Source organism: Xyrauchen texanus, chromosome 42 (assembly GCF_025860055.1).
Source record: "Xyrauchen texanus isolate HMW12.3.18 chromosome 42, RBS_HiC_50CHRs, whole genome shotgun sequence".
NCBI lineage: Eukaryota > Metazoa > Chordata > Actinopteri > Cypriniformes > Catostomidae > Xyrauchen > Xyrauchen texanus.
Window position 1 is genome coordinate 29,999,733 of NC_068317.1, and position 23,593 is coordinate 30,023,325.

Consider the following 23,593-nt stretch of genomic DNA (forward strand, 5'->3'; position numbering starts at 1 on the left):
TTTAAAATCATTACATTGCCTCCACCCCACACCCGAGCTCATAGTAAAAGCCATTTCGTTGCTGCCTGGCCATAATCTTTGATTGACAGCGATGACGCCCAATCAGAGCAGGTTTACAGTTCATTCTATCCTATTATTCGCCAACTCGCACGTCAGGATGTTCCACAGTTCAACCCCACGCAGTGGCCATTGACCTGAACTGTTTGACGTCATCACCTTCTGACCAATCGTGGCACACTTCTGAGCCGCTCTTTCCCGCCCTCTTCTTTGTATCAGTTACATTCTTACGCACTTTGTATCAAAGATACTTTGTATCCAGTTGCGTTCCATTGTATTGTTCCATTGTTGTGCCCAACCAGCATCGTATATTGAGAATTGTGCGCGCGTGCTCTTAATTTGTTATTCTTATTTTATATTTATGTTCCTTAAAAGCAGAGGGGAGGAAAAGAAGACGTGACCGTCACTTTGTTCCCGTCATCAGTGCATCAGTAAACAGCAGGTAAGGAAGGATGCTTTCTGTCTGTCACCGTAATGCAGATGTAATGCATGTTGATCTATAGTAATCTAGAAGGGGTTTACGGTATTAAGAAAATGGGCGTTGTTGTACTAATTGCAGCTTTTGGATTTTAGCTTGTGTGCTAATCATCATGCGGTACTTTTGGCCTTGGTCATACTGACCATTGACAGTTATTTGCTCTAATTTCCAGTGGAATTCAACTTATGCAGTTTTTATGGTTTGCTTGTATTGCGTCTTTAAATTAAGCCTCTGATTCTATGTTTATGGTCAATTCATAATCCATAGCTGAGCATGTTGGTTTTGGGACCGGGTGCGTTTTACCGCCAGATATATTGTGATTGCTATGACTATATTATGATTGGCTACTGTTTTAAGGTTGTATATTTACAACTGTCTTAGTAAGTGATAAGAGCAGATTGTCACTGCATTTACAAGCTGATGTATGAACAGACACCTCTTTCTTATAATTTTATGTTTATTTTTTTTATCTTTTAAACATGTTTTAAGATGTTTTATTCCAACTGATCACTCTCCAGTACGTTAGTTCAACGTATATGAATTTATTTAAGGGTATTATTTTTAATTAGGTTAAAGTTCATGCTGAATTCATGGTTTGCCCTCTTCTGGACACTTTTGATAGTGCAGTTTAAGGTCAGATCCTCATTTGCATATTCTCTCATTTGCATGTTCTCTCAGTTGGACGTGGAATTCTATTTGAAGTTCGGTACATTTAGGTCATTATAACTAACATTTGGATAAATAGTTCCTTTATATTAGTATGCCTGTAATTATACTGAATATGTGCTGTATGTTTAACAGTGTATACAGGGGAGTCCAAAAGTCTGAGACACCTTAATAAAGTCTGGAGTTTAAAATCTGATTTATGATTTATTTGTTATGCTGTCATCATTTTTTTGTATAAAAAATGCTAAATAGAAGATAGTCGTAATAATGTAACTAATGCTTTTGCAATGTAAAGCTTTTTTTGCTACCATGCCCATCAAGCCACTTGAATCTGTATGTGTTGTATGTATAATTAATGTCACAGTATGTATGAAAGTTCAATTGCACACAGTGTGAATCTGGTTTAATACTTTTACAGTGTTTTGGTTGAGCAGACATGCAGGGATAAAGGAATCGTTTGCACTTAGTTACCATGACAACACCGTTGCCATGGATACATCTTGTCTGGATGTAGACGTGGGAGTGATTTTACATATTTATATTTACTGTACATAACCTTTGATTGTCTAGTCTAACGAAAGGAGAATTTTAAAACATGACAAGGCTAGATAAAGGGGAAGAGTGAATTAGAGTTATATAAGAAGGGCCTAAAGTCCACAATAAACATTGTTTGAAAAGTTGAACCTCATCTTAAAGGAATAGTTAGTTAACCCCAAAATTTTTAAGACAAAGTCTTAATTTACTCGCCCTCATGCCATCCCAGATGTGTTTGACTTTCTTTCATCGGCTGAAGTCAAATGAAGAATTCTAGAAGAATATCTCAGCTCTGTAGGTCCATACAATGCAAGTCAATGGGTGCCAACATTTTTAAGCTTCAAAAATCACATAAGTCAGCATAAAATGAATCAGTAAGACTGCAGTGGTTAAACCAATGTCTTCAGAAGCGATATGATAGGTGTGGGAGAGAAACAGGTCAATTTCACATGCTTCTTCTTGTATTTTTGGTGATACACATTCTTCATGCTTACTGCCACCTACTGGGCAGGGAGAAGAATTTATAGCAACAAAAAAAAAACTAAAACATCGATCTGTTTCTCAACCACACCTATCATATCACTTCTGAAGAAATTGATTAAAACACTGGAGTCAGATGGATTACTTTTATGCTGCCTTTATGTGCTTTTTGGATTGTTAACCATTTGGCACCCATTTACTTCTATTGTATGGACTACAGAGCTGAAATATTCTTCTAAAAAACTTCATTTGTGTTCTGCAGAAGAGAAGAATTCATACACATCTGGGATGGCATGGAGGTGAGTAAATGATAGAGAATTCTCATTTTTGGGTGAACTATCCCTTTAAAGTTGGAAACTCATTGATATATTTGTTGATACATTTTTATAGGCATGAAATGCATCTAAGCCCATCTGTTTCAGCATTCAATGCGTTTGCATTAATATCATATTTCATAATATCACAAAATATCAATGTGGATTTATAACGGATGATGTACTAACAACTAGCGAATGCACATAAATGGGACATAAAACGGATAGGAATTGGATGTGTATATGTTGAGAGCAATAATGCACTGGCATGCACAAGCTACATAATGCCACTTTGCTTAAATTAAATTTGATGCTGTTGTTTTAAAAGCTCCTCTCTCGCTCTCTCTCTCTAGAAATGGCAGAAGCGCATCAGGCTGTGGCGTTTCAGTTTACTATCACTCCAGATGGGATCGACCTGCAGCTCTCTCATCAGGCCCTGAGACAGGTCTATCTGTCAGGCCTGCGGTCATGGAAGAAACGTGTCGTACGTCTGAAGGTAAAGACTACCACAAAAACATACATACACATACTTTGCTTTAAAGTCATTATACATATTTATTTATATGTTTCTGGTCAAATTGTGAATGATTTATCTGTTCATGTTATTCCAAATCAAAAAGAAGATTTTTATAATAGTATTTAATCAAAATGTAGTAACTTTCTCCTGTCATATAGATGCCAGTTTGCACGATCCAATCAATTGCAGATGGATAGGACTTGACTATACACACACACAATTAGATCACAATAAGAGCATTTATTAAAAATGTAAATAGTACAATTCATTTCATGTTGTAATGAATAAATCTGTCTGTAAACATACATTTTTCTATGGATATTTGTACATGTTTGTGTGATTTTTGTATTGTATGTAGTATTTTCTTGTCCTAAGTTCTAGAAATTCTTAAAATCTAACTTAAATCTTTATCCAGCATGATTTGAAAGTTATTAGTTTTCTTTTGTTTATTCTGGGTGCCTGTCCTTATTTTTCTCTTGCGTTCGTACATTCCTTCTCTCGTACAGAACAACGTAATCACTGGCGTGTATCCTGCTAGCCCCTCCTCCTGGTTGTTTGTTGTCGTAGCCATTTTGGCCACCATGTACACCCGCTCGGACCCTTCAATGGGCCTCATTGCTAAAATCCAGGAACACCTACCGGTCAGGTAAAAGAGTGATGGATCATAGTCCTAATCACATTGCTGCCTCACAAAATTCCTATTTGAGTCATTGCAAATATCAGTGCAGACTTTCAATCTAAAGATAGGATTTGCTTAACAAATCTGAATCAAATCAGTGTGAGATGAGCTGTAGAGACTCAGATACTCTCAAGATATACTGAAACATTGGTCATCCTCTTGTGTAACTCGCTTAACAAGCTTTTCAAAAGATAGGGTTACACACCCATGAACTCATGAACACTCCTAAAAAGGTGTGCACCATCATATGCCTTAATTCAAACAAAAGCATAACATGAAAATCATGTTTTTGTGTTCCTTAATTTCATCATTTTATTCTTAGAAGTTGAAGACTTCTCTCTTTCTCTTTCTCTCAGTTTTTCCAATTTTAAAAGGACTTTATTGTCATGATTGTTGGCATACAATATTACATATTACATACAAAATGACATATTTGGACAAAGGATCAATACAGATTTTTTTTTCATATAAAATAAATGTTTTGTATAATTTGTATGTTTTAAATCATTTGTATTTTTTATTTTAATATTAATTTTGTGTTTATAAAAATAAATACACTTATTATTTTATTTCATATTTTATGATAATTAAATAATAATAATAAATATATTTTTGTATGAATTTTCTATTTTTAAATATATTTTATTTTAATATTTTTATGGAAATTAAAAAAGTAAAAATGACATGTTACATTTTATTTGACTATTGTTTTATGGTAATAAAAATAATTAAAAACATATTTTAAATGTATTTTTATTATATTATGTTCTGGAAATAATTAATATAATATTATCATTTTGGTATTTATTTTTTGTTAATTTTATTTTAATATATGGTAATACAAAATAATAATAATCATATTTTATGTTATATTTAAAAATAATGTTATATTAATATTATTTTACGATAATAAAAATAATGCTGAACTTATATTAATTTTAAATGTAGTTTTATTTTAATTTTATGGAAAGAAGTAATATTGTAATATATTTATATATTTGTTTTACATTTGTTTTTATTTTAATATATGGTAATAACAATACAAAACTTTTATACGTTAATTTTAAATGTTTTTTATTTACATTTGAGTATTATTTTAACATAATAAAAATAATACTAAACATATTTATTATAATAATAATATAGATATTTTATGTCATTATTATATTTTTTACCATATTTTAAATTTTTCTATTTTTGGTGGTAATAAAAATAATAATAATAATGTCATATTAACCCCTATATCTGCAGTGATTCTTTGAGCATGCAGTGTAGGACGGTGGTTTCTGCAGTGTTATTCAGCACCGTCCTCTGGTTGTCTTTGATCTTCACCATGAGACTCTGTCTAAAGCAGTTACTGTCCTACCACGGCTGGATGTTTGAACAACACGGGAAAGTGTCCAACACCACTAAAATCTGGGCGGTTAGTACTAGCAATACTCTCAAACACACCTTACTTACAGTCATCCAAAGTGTAATAATAATTAAATGCACTCGATTTCAGGCCATGGTTCGGATCTTCTCTGGCCGGCAGCCTCTGTTGTACAGCTACCAAGGGTCTCTGCCCAACCTGCCCGTTCCAGCGGTCAAAGATACAGTCAAGAGGGTGAGATTGTCATGTCTTTCATTACTATTGCAAGATATTTAATGTGAACATTCAATGCAACAACTGAATACATCATTATTATTTATCAACATTCCAAACGATGTCTCTTTCTAGTACCTGGAATCTGCACGTCCACTGATGAGCAATGCTGAATATGAGCGGATGGTGACTCTAGCCAAAGAGTTTGAGAGCAGTCTGGGGAATCGTCTGCAGTGGTACCTCAAACTCAAAGCTATGTGGGCCTCCAACTATGTGAGTGCAACCAGCAAACAAACAATCCACATAACAATCCAAATATGACAATTCTGTCATCATTTATTCACCATGATGTTGTTCCAAACCCAAATTTTTTTACTTTTCTTTCTTTTGTGGAACACAAAAATAGATATTTTAAAGAATGTCACAACTTGGTTCTGTCTCTTTAAGGTCAGTGATTGGTGGGAGGAATATATCTACCTGAGGGGGCGTAGCCCAATTATGGTCAATAGCAACTACTATGGAATGGTACAGCTCACAGACACAACTTCTTGTGTGTAAGTTGTCTTGATATCTGCCTCATCTAATCCCCTCCTCTCCTCGTTCTCAGGACTTCCTGTATGTGACACCGACACCAATTCAAGCTGCAAGAGCCGGAAACACACTGCATGCTTGTCTCCTGTACCGCAGGAAACTCAACAGAGAGGAAATCAAACCTGTGAGTACACATTGCGGTCCTGACAGATGATATTGGGTGAGGTGTAAAACCCTGCTCCTGTCACCACAAGCAGGGACAGAGATTGATTGGAGGATTTTTTTTAGCTTTGTACTGAGCTTTGATAAGCTATGGGTGGAGATTGGAAACAGTGTAATAGATTTTGTGGGTGTTTGAATAAGGACAGAGTAGCAGCACCTTACAGTTCTGTGTACGTTGCCAAGGCTGTCGCAAAACTGGTACGATTTCAGTTGGATTAATGCAGGGGCGGACTGGCCATAGGGAGATATGGGACTTTTCCCGGGGGGCCAGCTGCAAAACGGTGCCGAACGGGCCACGATAAGCTAAAAAGGTGACTTTCCCCACCCCCCAGTCTTACTGAAGTCAAATGTTGTGATCTAACCATATCTGTATAAAGTTACCGTATATCCAATACCAGGATTGTGAGGTTTACCAATGTTATGTCATCACGACAACAAAGTTGTATTATTGGATAAAACTTAAGCAATTTTATCACACTAAATTTGATCACACTAAACTATTATGTTGACATATAATATTTACATCTCATGGCTATACTTTTAAAACAGTGTTTATGGACTAGCCCCATTCACTTCCATTTTAAGTGCTTTAAAGGGACAGTTCACCCAAAAATGAAAATTCTCATCATTTACTCAGCCTCATGCGATCCCAGATGTGTATGACTTCTGTCTTTTGCTGAACACAAATAAAGATTTTTAGAAAAATATTTCAGCTCTGTTGGTCTTTATAGGTCCAAAAAGCACATAAACGCAGCATAAAAGTAATCCATATGGCTCCAGTGGTTTAATCCATGTCCTCAGAAGGGTTATGATAGGTGTGGGTGAGAAACAGATCATTTAAGTGTTTTTTCCTATGAATTCTCCTTCCTGCCCAGTAGGTGGTGTAATGCAAAAGGCTGCTTGAAAGTGGAGATTTATAGACTTAAATATTGATCTGTTTCTCACCATCATATCATCATATGATCATATCATATCACGGTAGTTTTTGATGCATGAAAGCTTGCTTAACATCATAAGTGAACATATGGGGAAAATGATTCAGAATATGGCCTTTGCAACATGTGATTGTGCATGAATGTGTGTTGGAGCACAAACTAGCTGCTGTACTGTAGCCTCCCATTATCCCTGTTGTTTTGGCTGCTTCATCGTTTCTAAGTCTTAAAATAACACCTATTTCCTCCAGACTCATCATTCTCTCTCTCTTTCTATGTCAGAGTCGTGTTCCGGGTTTAAATATCCCTCTGTGTGCAGCGCAGTGTGAGAGGATTTTCAACACCACACGCATACCAGGAGAAGAGACGGGTAACACGCTAACACGCACATGCAAGCATACTTCTTGCAAGTATTCTGAAAGAAACCAGGAACACACACTTCTATACATGTTTACTGAACAATCTAAATGAGGAATGAGCATGTTTTATATCAAGTTAATTAGAATAAACATGAACCAACCCTAGCCCGACCTGTCCAGGGTGTCCCCCGCCTTTCGCCCAATGTTAGCTGGGATAGGCTCCAGCCCCCCGCGACCCTGTACACAGGATAAGCGGTTGACGATGGATGGATGGATGGATGGCAACCCTAGCCCTAAAAGAGAACAATTTTTTATTATTTCTATATATAAAAACATTATTTACTTTAATCAATTTGGCCTTTGAGCACGTCCCCAAAGGGAGGTTTTCCCTGCATTCCGAATGGGATAAATATGCCTCTGAAGGGCACTTCAAAGGAGGAACACTTGTGGCCATATGTTGAAGCGTCGTTCCAACTGAATTGCTCATAACGAATTACTTAATATTAATACGTTTACATAGGGTTTAAATGATGGACACTTCACTGCCAAGCAGATCGGAACTGGACCCTACGTCATAGATCTGCTGGTTTGCCAAATGTAATGTAAATAAAACCAGCTGCAACTGTAAACACACTCTGGTTCTATGCACAAAAACATGTGACATCCCTTCATCTCTGTAGTATATTAAAGCTTTTAATGATTATAATTAACTTTGAAAGCATTGAAAACCCCTGCTTTCTGTTTGAAACAGACTATTGCTTGTATTATTTTATTGAAAATTGACTTAATCTGCTATTCAGTTCAAATAAAACAGGTATACACCGTAATATACAACAGTAAGTTCCGGTCCTCGAATCTGATTGGACGAGAGATGTTCCATGAGCACTGATGGTCTGACATCATCAGCACTCCAACGCTTCACTGTGTGTATCACTCCACTTGTGTTCATCGTCCTAAACTAAAGTGTAAGAGCAGTGTAGATGTGTTAGGAGTTACTGTATAAGTGTCTCTTACATGTATTTTCTATTTTATTTATTTACATTACATATGTTAGCCAGCAGGTGGTGGCAAAAGATAATTTTTGTGTGTAATATGAGCAGTTGGTGACGTGAAGTGAATCCGTCAGTCATTGTTTACATACAACAGCTCTTCGTGATCGCTCATATTATAACTACTACAATACTACAGCTAGAAAATAGCTTTAAACGGCTTTAAACGTACAAATACCGCCGCTTGGATGCTATTTTTCTACTGATCTCAGAAAGCTGACAGCATCTCTGCTTGGGTGTGGCAACAGGTGATCACTCACTCATACGCACACACACACGCGCGCACACACACACACACACACACAGACACACACACATCCATCCTCGTTTATCCAATAACTTGGTAGAAACAGCACAAACCGTGATACTATTTTCGAAGTGACGTTTTTGAATTACTAACGGAGGCTTGGACGCATCATTTGGTTTGAACCAGCAACGACAGATTCAGATCGGTTGTGAAAGTAGTTCCATGCACAAATGGGTTTTGTGACCGTACTCAGTTTTTCCACATTTTAAAAAATTTACTATAAATTTTACATTGAAAAGTTGTATATAAGCAATATCACACTCTAATCACAGCAGTGCTGATGTAGGGCCATATCGCACTCTTGCTCGTGTGATATTGCATACATTTATATTTATTTAATAATTACACATACTGTAAATAAATAAAATAAATAAAACAAAAATATTTTATACATGAAGTTGAAATTTCTTAATGTTTCGAATCATTTAATTTTCCCCTTGCATTCTGAAAGTAGTAAATAGTGAGGCAAAATCATGTGTAAATATTTCTGATTAGGTACACCAGATGTGCCTTTGTAGGTGACACTAGCTCCTTTAGCATGGATAGATGACATTTAAAGGAATACTCCGGGTTCAGTACATGTTAAGCTCAATTGACAGCATTTGTGGCATAATGTTAATTAACACAAAATGTATTTAGATTCATCCCTCCTTTTCTTAGAAAAAAAAGCAAAAAAGCATCTGGGTTACAGTGAGGCATTTACAATGGAAGTGAATGGGTACCATTTCTGAGGGTTAAAAGACAGAAATGTGAAGCTTATCATTTTATAAAAGCACTTTAATATGTTACATCGTCATGGCAACGAAGTTGTAAAAGTGGCTATGACTTTACACAGAAAAGGTTAGTGATTGTATCACAGTAAAATCAGGTTTTCATGCACATTTTTTGTGTCTTGTGGCAATACTTTTGAAACAGTATTTTAGCATTAAGAAAATTGGCCCCATTCACTTCCATTGTAAGTGTCTCACTGTAACCCACATTCTTTTTTTCTTTTTTTTAAAAAAAAGGAGGGAAGAGTCGAATTCTTTGGAGGTGTTCAAAAGGAAAACATATAAGCACAAAGCATGAACACAACAGAACTTGTTTACATCATTTTTACATGTATCATGTGTGTGTCTGTGTGTTTAGATTCACTGGTCCACTGGCAGGACAGCGAGTATGTCGCCGTGTTCCACAAAGGACGATATTTCCGCCTGTGGCTGTACCATGCTGGCCGCATGTTGTCTCCCAGAGAGATCGAACAGCAGATTCAGCGTATCCTTGACGACACGTCACCCCCAGCGCCCGGAGAGGCCAAACTAGCAGCTCTGACGGCAGGGGACAGGTAGTGTCTACTGATATACTTCAACTGGGTTGTTTGACACAGAAAAGCAAACACACGTACTCAAAGCTGTTTGCGTAAATACACACACTGTGTTTATGGATACAGGCCAAAGGTTCAGTGACTGTACACAAAGAATCAGGGCAGCTGTGAGAAGGCCAGTTTCTGCACGTCTTCCATAACTTATGTATGCTTCGTATTAGATAATTTATGCTAAACTATAATATGGTACATTTTACTGGAAGTCTAGCAACTAGCTTGCAGCTTATTGGTAGGGGATCATTTATTTAGCCTTTTTTTAATAAGTGCTAAATCATAAACAATGCTATCACATTAATATAATCGCTATTATATTAATTCATATTAGTAATATGTCTAAAACGCTGAAGAACCAGCATAATGCCAAGTTTTTAAGTTTATGATGAGTTGTTTTTTCTAGAATCCCTTGGGCTCAAGCCAGGAAGGAATTCTTCGGATCAGGGGTGAATAAGAGATCTCTGGACTGCATTGAGAAAGCGGCATTCTTTGTTTCACTGGACGACGATGAGCAAGGCATGATGGGAGATGATCCAGCTGGCAATTTGGATCGCTACGCTAAGTCCCTGCTGCACGGCAGGTGCTACGACAGGTGAGTGGACCTGGTCACTTTGTCCAAAACAAATTCGCAAAACATTAACCTCAGCATTATCTAATGTTCGGGACAATTCGACTACAGAAATGCCAAATATTCAACATGCAGTGAGGTTTAAGTCCACATTGAAAAATTTGGGATTAAAAAAGGAATTTAAACCTGGATATAACTTTGCAATCACATTGTTATGCTGACAATATCATTTGTGATTCCATATTTTTATAAATAAATTTGTAACACTTTACAATAAGGTTCCATTCGTTAACATTAGTCATTAACTATCAATGAACAATATATTTTGACAGCATATATAACTCTTTCTTAGTTTATAAAAAATACAATTGTTCAGTATTTATTCATGTTAGTTCATAGTGCATTAACTAATAATAACAAATACAACTTTTGACTTGAACAGTGCATTAGTTTATGTTGAAATTAACATAAACAGCATTTATTAATCTTTGTTAAAGTACTGTTCTTTGTTAGTTCATGATATCTAATTTTAAGAAATGGAGTGTTTTGAAACTCTGCATGTTTGCGCTCTGTGTGTCTAAGGTGGTTTGATAAGTCGTTCACTGTGGTGGTGTATAAAAACGGGAAGAATGGACTCAACGCTGAGCACTCCTGGGCAGATGCACCTATAATGGCTCACCTGTGGGAGGTGAGGGAGAGAGAGTGACTGAGACAAAAAAGAGACAATGTTTACATAATGAACAAATGAACATGACAAAGTCAGAGAGGCTAATTAGTGGTGTTTACCAGGAATAGCGTCACTACTACGATTGCTCATAATTAGGGTTGGGGACTTGAACAAACCACAAGTATTAAACTCCAGCGCTGCATTGTTTTGTGTTACAGACTTAAACTATACATTCAATCATGTGGATTTGTTTGCTATTTTCTAAGCGAGTGAATTTACAGTTTTCAGTTCCATTTACTTATTTTGCCATACAGACATGCATCAGTTAAACTCGAGTCAAATCTATAAGCCGGACCAGATTATTTTAGAGACTTAAGGGTGGGCTGTTTTGACCAGTAAACAACTACCCAGAACACCCTAGCAACCACATAGCAACATATAAAAAATACTCAACACCCAAGTAACCACATAACAACATGCAAAAAACACTCTAGCAACCGCATAGCAACATGCTAATAACATTCCGAACACCTTGGAAACCACATAGCAACATTATAGAAACACTCAGAACACCCTAACAACCGCAGAGCAAAATAAGAATACTCAGAACACCCTACCAACCACACAGCAATATGATAAAAACACTCAGAACATCCTAGCAACCGCAAAGCAACATGTTAAAAACACTCAGGACAACCTAGTAACCGAATAGCAACATGATTAAAAACACTCAGAACAACATAGCAACCGCAAAGCAACATGCTAAAACACTCAACACCCATATAACCACATACCAACGTCTTAAAAACAATCAGAACACCATTGCAACCATAAAGCAACATGCTAAAACACTTAACACCGAAGTAACCACATAGCAACATGTTAAAAACACTCCGAACACCCTAGCATCCTCACAGCAACATAATAAAAACATTCAGAACACCATAGCAACTACAACAAGCTAAAACACTCAAAACACCCTAAAAACCGCACAGCAACATGCTAAAAACACTCAGAACACCCTAGCAACCACACAGCAACAATATAAACACTCAGGGTAGGGTGTCCCCCTACTGACTGCATAGCAACTTGATCAAAACAATTTGAACAATTTTGAAAAGAGTGGTGGTGGCGTAGTGGGCTAAAGCACATAACTGTTAATCAGAAGGTCGCTGGTTTGATCCCCACAGCCACCACCATTGTGTCCTTGAGCAAGGCACTTAACTCCAGGTTGCTCCGGGGGGGGATTGTCCCTGTAACAAGTGCACTGTAAGTCACTTTAGATAAAAGCATCTGCCAAATGCATAAATGTAAATGTAAATTACAATACCCTATCAACCACAAAGTAACATGATATAACACTAATAATACCCTTGCAACCGCACAGCACATAATAAAAATACTTAAAACACCCTAGCAACCACTCAGCAACTTGTTAAAAACACTCAGAACACCCTTGCGACTGCATCGCAACATACTAAAATACTCAGAACACCCTAACAATACCCTGGCAACACCCACAACACTCGAACAACCATATGGCAATGCTTTGGCCACCACTCACATTTTCTTCAGAAATTTTTTAAATCTAGTTATAATGTTTATGTTTTTCCTTTTCTGTTCCCTACTCTATATCTTTCTCTCCCTCAGTATGTTATGACTACAGATTGTTTCCAGCTGGGATATAATGTAGAGGGTCATTGTAAAGGTGAGGTTGACTCTTCCCTGCTTCGACCTCAGAGATTAACCTGGGACATACCTGAACAGGTACAAACTCACTTGATCACACCTTCTCATGTGAACCTACATATATGGTATATAGTGACAGTTAATTAAGCCTCTAAATAATTGATCTCTCTCTCTATCCCTCTGTGTTCATGTTTAGTGTCAGGAGCGTGTGGAACAGTCTCTAGCTGTGGCTCAGGCTCTAGCTGACGACATCGACTTTCACGTGTTCCCCTTTGAAGACTTTGGCAAGGGTGCTATCAAAAAGTGTAAAATCAGTCCAGATGCCTTCATTCAGATTGCATTACAGCTGGCGTATTATAGGGTAAGACTAGACATGATGTGGAGATATGTATTGCTTCTTCGACCGTGGTTTATCCAGTCCGAATTTAGACTCAGAACAATGACACGGCATAATCTGACCACATTAATCCATCCTTTCCTCTTGTTCCTCCCCCAATACAGAACCGAGGCACATTCTCTTTGACGTATGAAGCATCTATGACTCGTTTGTTCCGTGAGGGACGGACTGAAACTGTGCGTTCCTGCACCAGCGAGAGCTGTGCCTTCGTTAGAGCACTGGAGGATGGAGAGGTAACAAACACTTGAGCATGACTTATTTATAAAGGACGCTTGCAGTATGCACATGCACATTTTACTTTACTACTACAAGTTATGTTATCATTCACTGGATTAGGGTTTTCACAATGCAAACATTTTTGTAGTCAATACCAATGCCAGTGAAATGTTACAATTCTTCAAACCAATTTCGATACTAACTGTTGTTGAACACCCATTTTTGTATTACAGCACAAAATCACACACCCCTGAAACCTTTCTCTCTCTCTCTCTCTCTCTGTCCTGCAGAGTAAGGAGGTGTGTCGGCATCTGTTCCTTTTAGCGTCTGAGAGACACCAGCAGCTATACAGGTTGGCCATGACCGGTGCAGGCATCGACAGACACCTGTTCTGCCTCTACATTGTCTCCAAATACCTGGGAGAGGAGTCACCCTTCCTCAAAGAGGTGTGTGTGTGTGTGTGTGTGTGTGTGTGTGTTTGCATGGATATGTGTGTGTGTGTGTGTGTGTGTGTGTTTGTGAGTGTGGGAACGTCCCTACTATTAGTTTACATCTGCCAAACAAATGTTTCCTTCCAAATGCAGTTGCAGGTGAGCAAATCTCAAAAAGAAAGAACATGTCCAGGTCTAATTTCACCAACAAATTAAAAGAAAGAAACAAGAAATTATTTTTGGCTTAAATAAAATTATAACGGTTTACTTTAAGGTTGTAACATTAGTTAATGCAATAGTTAACGTGAAATAACAACTTGACTAATTACTTAATTAAATACTTTTACATTACAAGTATAGATCACAGTATTATTTGTTGTACTGTCTTTCATTTAAGCAGATCTACATAAAAAAACATTGTGTTACATTAATGAGATTCTTTTTATTTATTTATTTATTTATTTGTATCCCCTTTTCTCCCCAATTTGGAATGCCCAATTCCCACTACTTAGTAGGTCCTCGTGGTGGCGCAATTACTCACCTCTATCCGGGTAGCGGAGGACATGTCTCAGTTGCCTCCACTTCTGAGACGGTCAATCTGTGCATCTTATCACGTGGCTCGTTGTGCATGACATGCGGAGACTCGCAGCAGGTGGAAGCTCATGCTACTCTCTGCGATCCATGCACAACTTATCACGGGCACTATTGAGAGTGAGAACCACTAATTGCGACCACGAGGAGGTTACCCCATGTGACTCTACGCTCACTAGCAACCGGGCCAATTTAGTTGCTTAGGAGACCTGGCTGGAGTCACTCAGCATGCCCTGGATTCGGCCTCGCGACTCCAAGGGTGGTAGTCAGTGTCAATACTCACTGAGCTACCCAGACCCCCCCATTAATGAGAATCTAATGAAAATCACCATTGAGAATAATGAAAAATATAAAAACGTACGTTTTTAATCTTAATGATACTACATTTTTGGCTTGGATATGTTTTCTTGAGATTCATCCATCTAGCTATCTATTTATAAAATATTTTTACGGTGTAATATTAAATATTTTAAGACTGCTTTGTGACTTTCGTGTGTTCATCAGGTGCTTTCAGAAACATGGCGTCTCTCCACCAGTCAGACTCCTCTCCAGCAGGTGGAGCTGTTCGATTTTGTCAATCACCCAGACTACACTACCTGTGGTGGAGGATTTGGGCCGGTGAGCAATATTCATGCTTAGACACAAATGTACTCTTAACCATCATAAAGAACACTTTCATTTGTTATGTTATTGCGTTCTGTATGTTATATATTATATGTGTTTTTTTATACATTTTCATTTGTGTGCTCTCAACAGGTTGCGGATGACGGTTATGGCGTGTCTTACATCATCATCGGAGAAAACATGATCAACTTCCATATTTCCAGCAAATACTCCTGCCCTCAGACTGTTAGTACACCAATATGTGCTTCTGACACCAATTTCTTGAAAGTAAAGAAATGACACTGTAGGCTATCCAATCTAGGGTTCTGTGGTCCACTAATCGGTCTTAAAGAAGCCTTGTATAATTAGGCTGCTTTCGTGTTCATCTGACCCTGATCATATGTACGGGGTCTTTTATGCAAAGCACATTCTTGAGTTCAAATACGGCTGGAACAGAATGCAAGACAAGTGGAAGTATTTTAAAATGCAATGCTCAGAGCGCAAGACACAAAAAAACAGTGCAAGTCGTGACGGCCAAATACGCCCTGTAGCAGTGGTGCTTTAAAAGGGGTGTATTTAAAGATGGCACTTATATTTTGAGTGCTTTATCATACAAACTGTCTAACAGCTAAAGCACAGCATGATGTTAGCATGCTAATTAAAAGACCACCACTAAAAATCTCACCAAATATATAAGAAAAAATCTAATGCTAATCCACTTTGCTAATTGACTATTTGGTTGTTGGACGACTAGTCGACCATCTTGACTCGTTCCTAGTCCTAATGATGCGATGAATGACTTTTTTTGTACTCGTTGAACATGAAATACCACGCATAGAGACAAAATCACAGCCAATCAGAACGTACACTATATGTACAAGTATTGGGCCACACCTCTTAATCACTGACTTCAGGTGTTTCATTCAGTCCCATTGCCACAGGTGTCTAAAATCAAGCACCTATCCATGCAGTCTGCCTTTAAAACATTTGTGAATGAATGGGTCGTTCTAAAGAGATCACTGAATTTGAGCGTGGTACTATAATAGGATGCCACCATTGCAACAAGTCAGTTTGTGAAATTTCTTCCCTCCTCGATATTTTACGATCAAATGTATGTGGTATTATTGCAAAGTGGAAGCGTTTAGGAACAACAGCAACTCGGCCACAAAGTGGCAGACCACATAAAGTTACAGAGCGGGGTCGCCGAGTGCTGAGGCGCATAGTGCGTAAAAGTCGCCAACGCTCTGCTGACTCAACTGCAGAGTTCCAAACCTCCTCTGGCATTAACATCAGCACAAAAACTGCGCACCGGGAGCTTCATGGCATGGGTTTCCAGCAGCTGTATGCAAGCCTTACATCACCAAGTACAATGCCAAGCGTTGGATGGAGTGGTGTAAAGCACACCACCACTGGACTCTGGAGCAGAGGAAACGTGTTCTGTGCAGTGACGAATCACACTTCTGGAAGTCTAATGGACGAGTCTGGGTTTGGCGAATGCCAGGAGAACGTATCCTGCCTGACTGCATTGTGCCAACTGTAAAGTTTGGTGGAGGAGGGATAATGCTATGGGGTTGTTTTTCTGGATTTGGCCTAGGCCCCTTAGTTCCACTGAAGGGAAATGGTAATGCCTCCACTTACCAAGACATTTTGGAAGATTCTATGCTTCCAACTTTGTGGAAACAGTTTGGGGAAGGCCCTTTTCTGTTCCAGCATGGTCCAGAAAGGCATGGTTGGATGAGTTTGGTGTGGAAGAACTTGACTGGCCCGCACAGAGCCCTGACCTCAACCCTATCGAACACATTTGGGATGAACTTGAACGGAGATTGCGAGCCAGGCCCTCTCGTCCAACATCCGTGTTTGTCCTCACAAATGCTCTTCTGGAAGAATGGGAGACACACTCCAAAATCTTGTAGAAAGCCTTCCCAGAAGAGTGGAAGCTGTTGTAGCTGCAAAGGGCAGACCAACTCGATATTAATGCCTATAGATTTAGAATGGGATGTCATAAAAGCTCCTGTAGGTGTAGTGTGTAGGTGTCCCAATAATTTAGTCCATATAGTGTATTTGCTGTTTATATACAGCTACCGTATGTGAAGATTTTGGACCAGTGAGATTTCACAGTGGGCGGGTCCAGCCAGGACAACATGATCACTTGTTTCTGAAAGTATATTCCCATTTATTTCTTCCATAGGGATTTAATAAAAGCCTACTTAAAAGAGTTGTGAGCCATGAACCAAACCAATCAGCTTTGAGGTGAATCACAATATTATTAGCAAAAAAGAATTTGAAAACACGCAGGTTTATAAGTTATTATTAAAATAAATGTTATGGAGAAAATGAATGTGATAGTTTGAAGCCACATAATTCTTCTCTAATATTCTGCTTTCTCACACCCTCTTTTGTAGGACTCTCATTTGTTTGGAGCTCAGATCAGGCAGGCCCTGATGGACCTCCTGCAGTTGATGTCACCAAACAAGACCGACCTGTCCAAACCTGAGCAGAACCACTCACAGAAACCCAAGAGCAAAAAAGACCTGTAGAGGTAGAACAGATAGACCACAACCAGAAAAAAGTGTGTGTGTGTGTGTGTGTGTGTGTGTGTGTCCATGCTCATTTGAATGCATGTTTATTCATCCGTACAAATTTGCATTCATACATTCCATGCTTGTTGTAAAAATGTGTCGATGCCATGAAGCCATGAACAATGTAATGTAATAATGGTGGAAGCTGCTTCGTCGAAAACCGTGAGATTAAAAATAAAACTATGAAAGAGGATTTCAAATACAGAGGTAGTTTGATAGCGCAAAACCTTTTGTGTTTACCGTGAGGGCCAGTTTTTAGATGATATAGAATCAATTTGGTCCAAATTTTTAGAGTTTATGAAGAATCTAAATTATTAGCGGACATTACCACCAGGGTGATGGGAGTCTAATGGTAGATGATCAAATCGGTTAGCTTAATAGTGTAAAAGACTGACCTAGGTTCAGATCACATCAAATCGCCATTCTGTGCACTTACAGTACTACACATCACATCCCAATGGAAATTCTCCATTTTAACAGGTTATGTTAAGGTGTAAGTCTGGGAATAATTTGACCTAAAATCCAGTGCAGTTTTACTTGAATTCCAGAGCAGAACTACCATATATATTTCAGTTTTCAGTGACTAATGACTTGGAATACTACACTTGACTGTAGTTTTAATAATGATTGTCCTGATAAATTGAAGATGACATGTTGATCTCACTTAGTCACGTTCATTTTAAGTGTGCATTTTGGTTTATTATTTAAAAATACAGTGTTTTAAAACATTAACTTTGTACCTACGATGTGTTTAGGAATTTGGAGTTGGATGTATTTACCAATGGGATCAAAAGAAAATGATGCCTGAGGAGAAAACATTTACGCAACAGCACGTTTCTGTTAGTATTTTCTAGATATGTAGTTGAGCTCCGTTGTTGAAGCAAGGCCAATTAATTGCAGGTTTTGCTTTGTATATTTCCGATTTGAAACGAGTTAAGATCAAGCGACCGCATTTGTGGCATAATGTTGATTACCACAAACAATTAATTAGACTCCTCCCTCCTTTTCTTTAATTTAACTTACAATGGAAGTGAATGGGGCCAATGCGTCAACATTAAAATACTCACTTGTATTGAATATTATAGCCACAAGACGTAAACTATATGAGTGTTAACATAATTGTAGTGTGATAAAATCGCTTACTAAACTTTTCTAAGTAAATAAGTACACAATTGTACATCTTTATTGCCATGACGACGTAACACCATAATCCCAAAACGATGATAATAATACACAGCTCAAATAATACACTATTTTTAACAGAAGAATTAATGCAAGTGCTTTTATAAAATTACAAGCTTCACATTTCTGCCTTTTAACCCTCCAAAAATTGTCCCCATTCGCTTCCATTATAAGTGCCTCACTGTAACCTTGATTTTTGCTTTTTAAAGAAAAGGAGGGATGAGTCAAAATAACTTTTTTGTGGTAATCATCTTTGCCACAACTCTGTCAATTTAGCTCAACTTGTATTAAACCCAGTAAATTCATTTTGAAGTAGTTGCACACACTTCTGAGTACCCCCAATGAATATTTTGGTCACAAAAAAATGTAGTTTTGTGTAACATTTTTGCCATTCCGCTACTAGAGTTTACATTTTCCTTTCTGATTGGTGATGCGAAGCTAAATTTTGTCTTGAATAATACAGTGTGCATTTAATAGAATAGTGGTACGCATTAATCAAAAATAAAAAAAACATAAAGGGTAGGGCATTTTGCCATCTATACAGTATATGTGCAAAAAGAAAACTTGAAATTGATTTAATCTGATAATGAGCTCCATAAATACTGGTAAACATGCGATATGGACCATATGATGACTGTAACTATTAACAGTTATGTGTTTGAACAACATTGATGCATGTTGAAGGTAAAGGAATGGGATTTTATTGGAAAATATCACAACCCGGTACATATATCAAAAACTCACTATTATCAATCTACAATCTACATCGAAAAAGCATTTCACGTTTCCGTTCTTGCTGTTAGTCCTCTGCGACCTCTGCCTAATAGCATTAAAGTGTTGCCATTACATTTCAAGAAGAACAAAATAGTATTTGAAATGAAGGAGCACTGTTAACATTTAGGCAAGGGCCGTATGACTTTGGTTACCATTTTGATTTCCACTTTTCGGTCCTATGGCAGCTATACCTGTGGGCAGTATGATACTCTATCAGTGGTCTCGGCTGCATCCTCATTATTCAGCTGTTGTTACAATATAAAGTTGCCTTTCAAGTGCATGATTTCTCAGATCCACATCTTATATGGTCACTGTGGAAATATTGATATATACTTCAAAACAATGTGCTGTCTTTTTCTGTACTGCCTAACACTGCTTATACACCTTAAACTGTATATCTGACTTTTCAAACCTCACTTGTGATTTCTATTGTTTTTATTATAACTGCTGTTGTCAGTATTCTAATAATTAACCTGAAACTGAAAACAGTAGCAATGCAAGAGTTTGTGTAGTGCTGATATAGTCTGAAAAGACAATGTTTTACCTCATCTGTCTTATGAATGTGTATTCATTCTCTTGGGCCAGTACTGTATTCTGTATCTACTCGCATTTTCTCACAATTGGTTTCAGATATATTACTGTGCACTGCAGAGCTTTACACTCTCTCTTGTACTCTGGCAATCTGTCTTTCCTTTACATTTTGTTTGTAAAAGAAAAGGAAGACAAAAGGTCAATTTTTTTAATTAAACATGTTTCAAACACACGTGTGTTTGTGGTGTTATTATAATGGGCATGATGTTTGCGTTCTGCGTTGGAAAGTATAGTATAAAGATAATAGTTTGATTGAAGTGGATACCAAACACTGATTCGTTGTTAATGAGTTTGTGGGTACTGTTAATGTGAGTTTCGGGAAGTTAGTGAGACTTATAACTTTCATTAATAAGTAATTAAAAAACATGATTCCATATATAATGTGCATTCTAATAGTTATCAGTAAACTTTGACTCATACACTGTATATTCATATGACCATTAACGTTTATTAAAGAATTAATTAGTTATTATGAAGCCTTATTATAAATAGCTGCATACATCTTTTTACACAAACCTTTTAAATTTGTTTAAAAAAATGTATTTGTAAAATGCAGAAAGCTGAGGTAGTTCACAATACATCTGTAGTAACAGCTGTGTAATAAATATGGGTGTACTCTATACGGTCAGTTGTTTTTGACTGTGACTACAGCATATACATCACTGCTCTGGTTTTGTGCTGGTGTGAATCCTGATACATCAGCGATCTCTCTTGCACTCTTTCGGTGAAATCTGCCATTTGCTCTTTGGAAATGTCCAACAGGTAACTAAAATTGACAAACAGTAAAGCATAGAAAAAGACAGAATGCTGTTCATTAGCTACAGTATGTTTCAAAACTGATGAGCACAGTTGGCTGAATAAAATGTGTGATGAGCCAAACTGAAAGAGAGAACAATACTTATAGTTATCCAAAAGATACTATAAAGTTATCCATGATGCATTATTGGGTGAATCCCTCAATGAGGTGTCCAGATCACATTTTACCTTGAAAATGAAAGAAAGAATTGCATAAAGAACATAAAGTTTATTGGGATGCTTCAGATTTTGATTTTTAAATGTGACATTAAATTCAGGACAGTTTAGCTCATTTTACCCCCATATTGCCATGAGTGTAACGTGAAAAATGCAGCAGATGTACTGCCTTTTAAATGATTATTCCTGGTTCAATACTTCAGTAATTCCTGGTGGCATAAATTTGATTAACATAAAAATACATTTCGACTCGTCCATCCTTTTCTTTAAAAAACAGTTCTGGGTTACAGTGACTTTCAATGGGGTCAATCCGTAAACATTCAAATACTCTCTGTCTCTAATGTATAGCCACAAGACGTAAACAATATGTGAGATAACATGATTTTAGTGTGATAAAATGACTTACTAAACTTGTGTGAAGTTATGTCCAATAATACAATTTCATTGCCATGATGATGTTACAGTTCCAACAATTAACTAGTTTTAACAGAAGAATTAATGTGTTTTTATAAAATGTAAAGTTTCATGTTTCTTCCTTTTAAACCCTCTAATATTTGGCCACATTCACTTCCATTGTAAGTGCCTCACGTTTACCTTTTAATTGTATTTTTTTAAGAAAAGGGGTACGATTCAAAATATTTTTTGTGGTTATAAACATTATGCCACAAATGCTGTCAATTGCGCTTCACTTGTATTGAACCCGGAGTATTCCTTTTGATTTCAAATTATATATATATTTTTTTTAAATATTGCAAAAAAATAAAAGACTTAAAATAATGAGAAAAAGCATTACATAATTAGAAAGAAAATACCAGATGCATAACCGTTAAGAGAATGATACTCTGTATTTCATATTATAGCCATGGCCATTGTGTGATAAAATGTGCTTGATGTCACAATGTGTAATATATAAATATCATAAAGGGTTCTAATAGAACACTGCATTTTCTATATGCAAAATATGAATTCTTATTTTTACTTTTTTATTTGCATTTGGTTTTGGGGTGAAATGTGAACAGGGCAGGATGTGTGAGATTCACACCTTTACTTACACAGTTCTCAACAGAGACATCTGCTCACTTTTATATTATATTCAATATCACAGATTCTGTATGATATCTACTGTATTTGATGGACAAACCTGTTTGATACTTTACCTGCATGAACAGAAGATTGTGTTAAACAAGTTCCTATTTGCTTATAAGAGGGAGTTTTGTGAGAGAATCTGGAGACAGAAACACTTTCCGTTCACTTTCATCAAATCTGTGAAAACATGCAGGAATAGACGGAAATGTAAGAGGAACTGTGACTTGCAGCTACAAACTATTTTAGACCTTCTTGCATCATTTCACAGTGATTATAGGCAGATTAACTGTGTTTTGACATAATTTGATGTTACCAAGCGGATGTGGTGACTGTTGGCTCTTGCTCAAGTTCTGTGTGAGTTTGAGAAGCTGTTTGAATAGTTTGTGTCCTCTCTGCTGTTATGGGACTGTCTGTGGGTGGAGAGGGTGCATTGTCACAATGAGGAGAGCTCTCTCTAGTGGTAAGACCTTCAAACAACACCATGACATTCACTTCGGAATATCCTGAGCAGTCTGAGAGAGGTGGACAGAGAGTTTGTTTTTTTGTGACTTTTATTTAATTGTATTTCATTTTATTACCTTTACATGTTGATTATTCTCTTTCTTCAGCAGCTCTTTGTTGTCCGTCTCTATGCCGAAGGACAGGTATGGACTGGAGACAATGTCACCACAATATCCTCTAACTGCAACCCTGTCTCCTCTCTGATACAAAAACACTCAAGTGTATCATAGACCCTACATAACAATTACAAAGTATAAGTTGATGTTTGTTAATTACACCACACACACACACACACACACACACACATACAAAACAAAGCTCAGGATTGTGAAGGAAATAATGTTATTTAATCTATCTGGCTGTCTACATACACCTTAGCTAAATACCTTTAAACTCAGTTTTTCACAATTCCTGACATATAATCATAGAAAACATTCCCTGTCTTGGGTCAGTTAGGATCCCTACTTTATTTTAAGAATGTGAAATGTCAGAATGTATGTATGTGTATATATATTGTGATAAAATAACTCATTTACATTTCAAATAAATAAAGGTGATCTTCAATAAAATTTGAAAAAAAGTTGCTTTTTTTTCTTTGATCACACCAGCAACATTTACAACAAAGACAAATACAATAAAAGTAATAAAAACAGTCAAGATAATTCTAATAAAATTAATA

At 37.0% G+C, this 23,593-nt stretch overlaps 1 protein-coding gene and 1 long non-coding RNA gene across 4 annotated transcripts; one reads left to right on the top strand and one right to left on the bottom strand.

Annotated features, from left to right (window-relative positions):
* The first annotated feature begins 272 nt into the window (after positions 1-272).
* LOC127634893 (carnitine O-palmitoyltransferase 1, liver isoform-like) lies at positions 273-23,267 on the top strand. 3 transcript variants are annotated; one of them, XM_052114640.1, is made up of 19 exons: positions 273-499; positions 2,883-3,025; positions 3,553-3,692; positions 4,977-5,331; positions 5,446-5,583; positions 5,758-5,835; positions 5,918-6,025; positions 7,278-7,365; positions 9,839-10,034; positions 10,471-10,659; positions 11,218-11,323; positions 12,953-13,069; positions 13,188-13,352; positions 13,493-13,621; positions 13,895-14,050; positions 15,131-15,244; positions 15,383-15,475; positions 17,632-17,768; positions 23,022-23,267. In XM_052114640.1, exons 2-18 carry the CDS (start codon positions 2,885-2,887, stop codon positions 17,764-17,766), a joined length of 2,448 nt encoding a protein of 815 aa, XP_051970600.1. In that variant the 5' UTR covers positions 273-499; positions 2,883-2,884; the 3' UTR covers positions 17,767-17,768; positions 23,022-23,267. The 3 variants fall into 3 exon arrangements, with proteins under 3 accessions (XP_051970600.1, XP_051970601.1, XP_051970598.1); XM_052114641.1 differs by lacking the exon at positions 23,022-23,267 and having other exon boundaries at positions 274-499; positions 4,977-5,148; positions 5,230-5,331; positions 17,632-20,523; XM_052114638.1 differs by lacking the exon at positions 23,022-23,267 and having other exon boundaries at positions 274-499; positions 17,632-20,523.
* LOC127634914 (uncharacterized) lies at positions 22,139-23,136 on the bottom strand. The gene is made up of 3 exons (XR_007969425.1): positions 22,992-23,136; positions 22,727-22,823; positions 22,139-22,590 (listed from the first exon to the last, which is right to left on the bottom strand). It is a non-coding gene; the product is annotated as an uncharacterized LOC127634914 (long non-coding RNA).
* Positions 23,268-23,593: the final 326 nt, after the last annotated feature.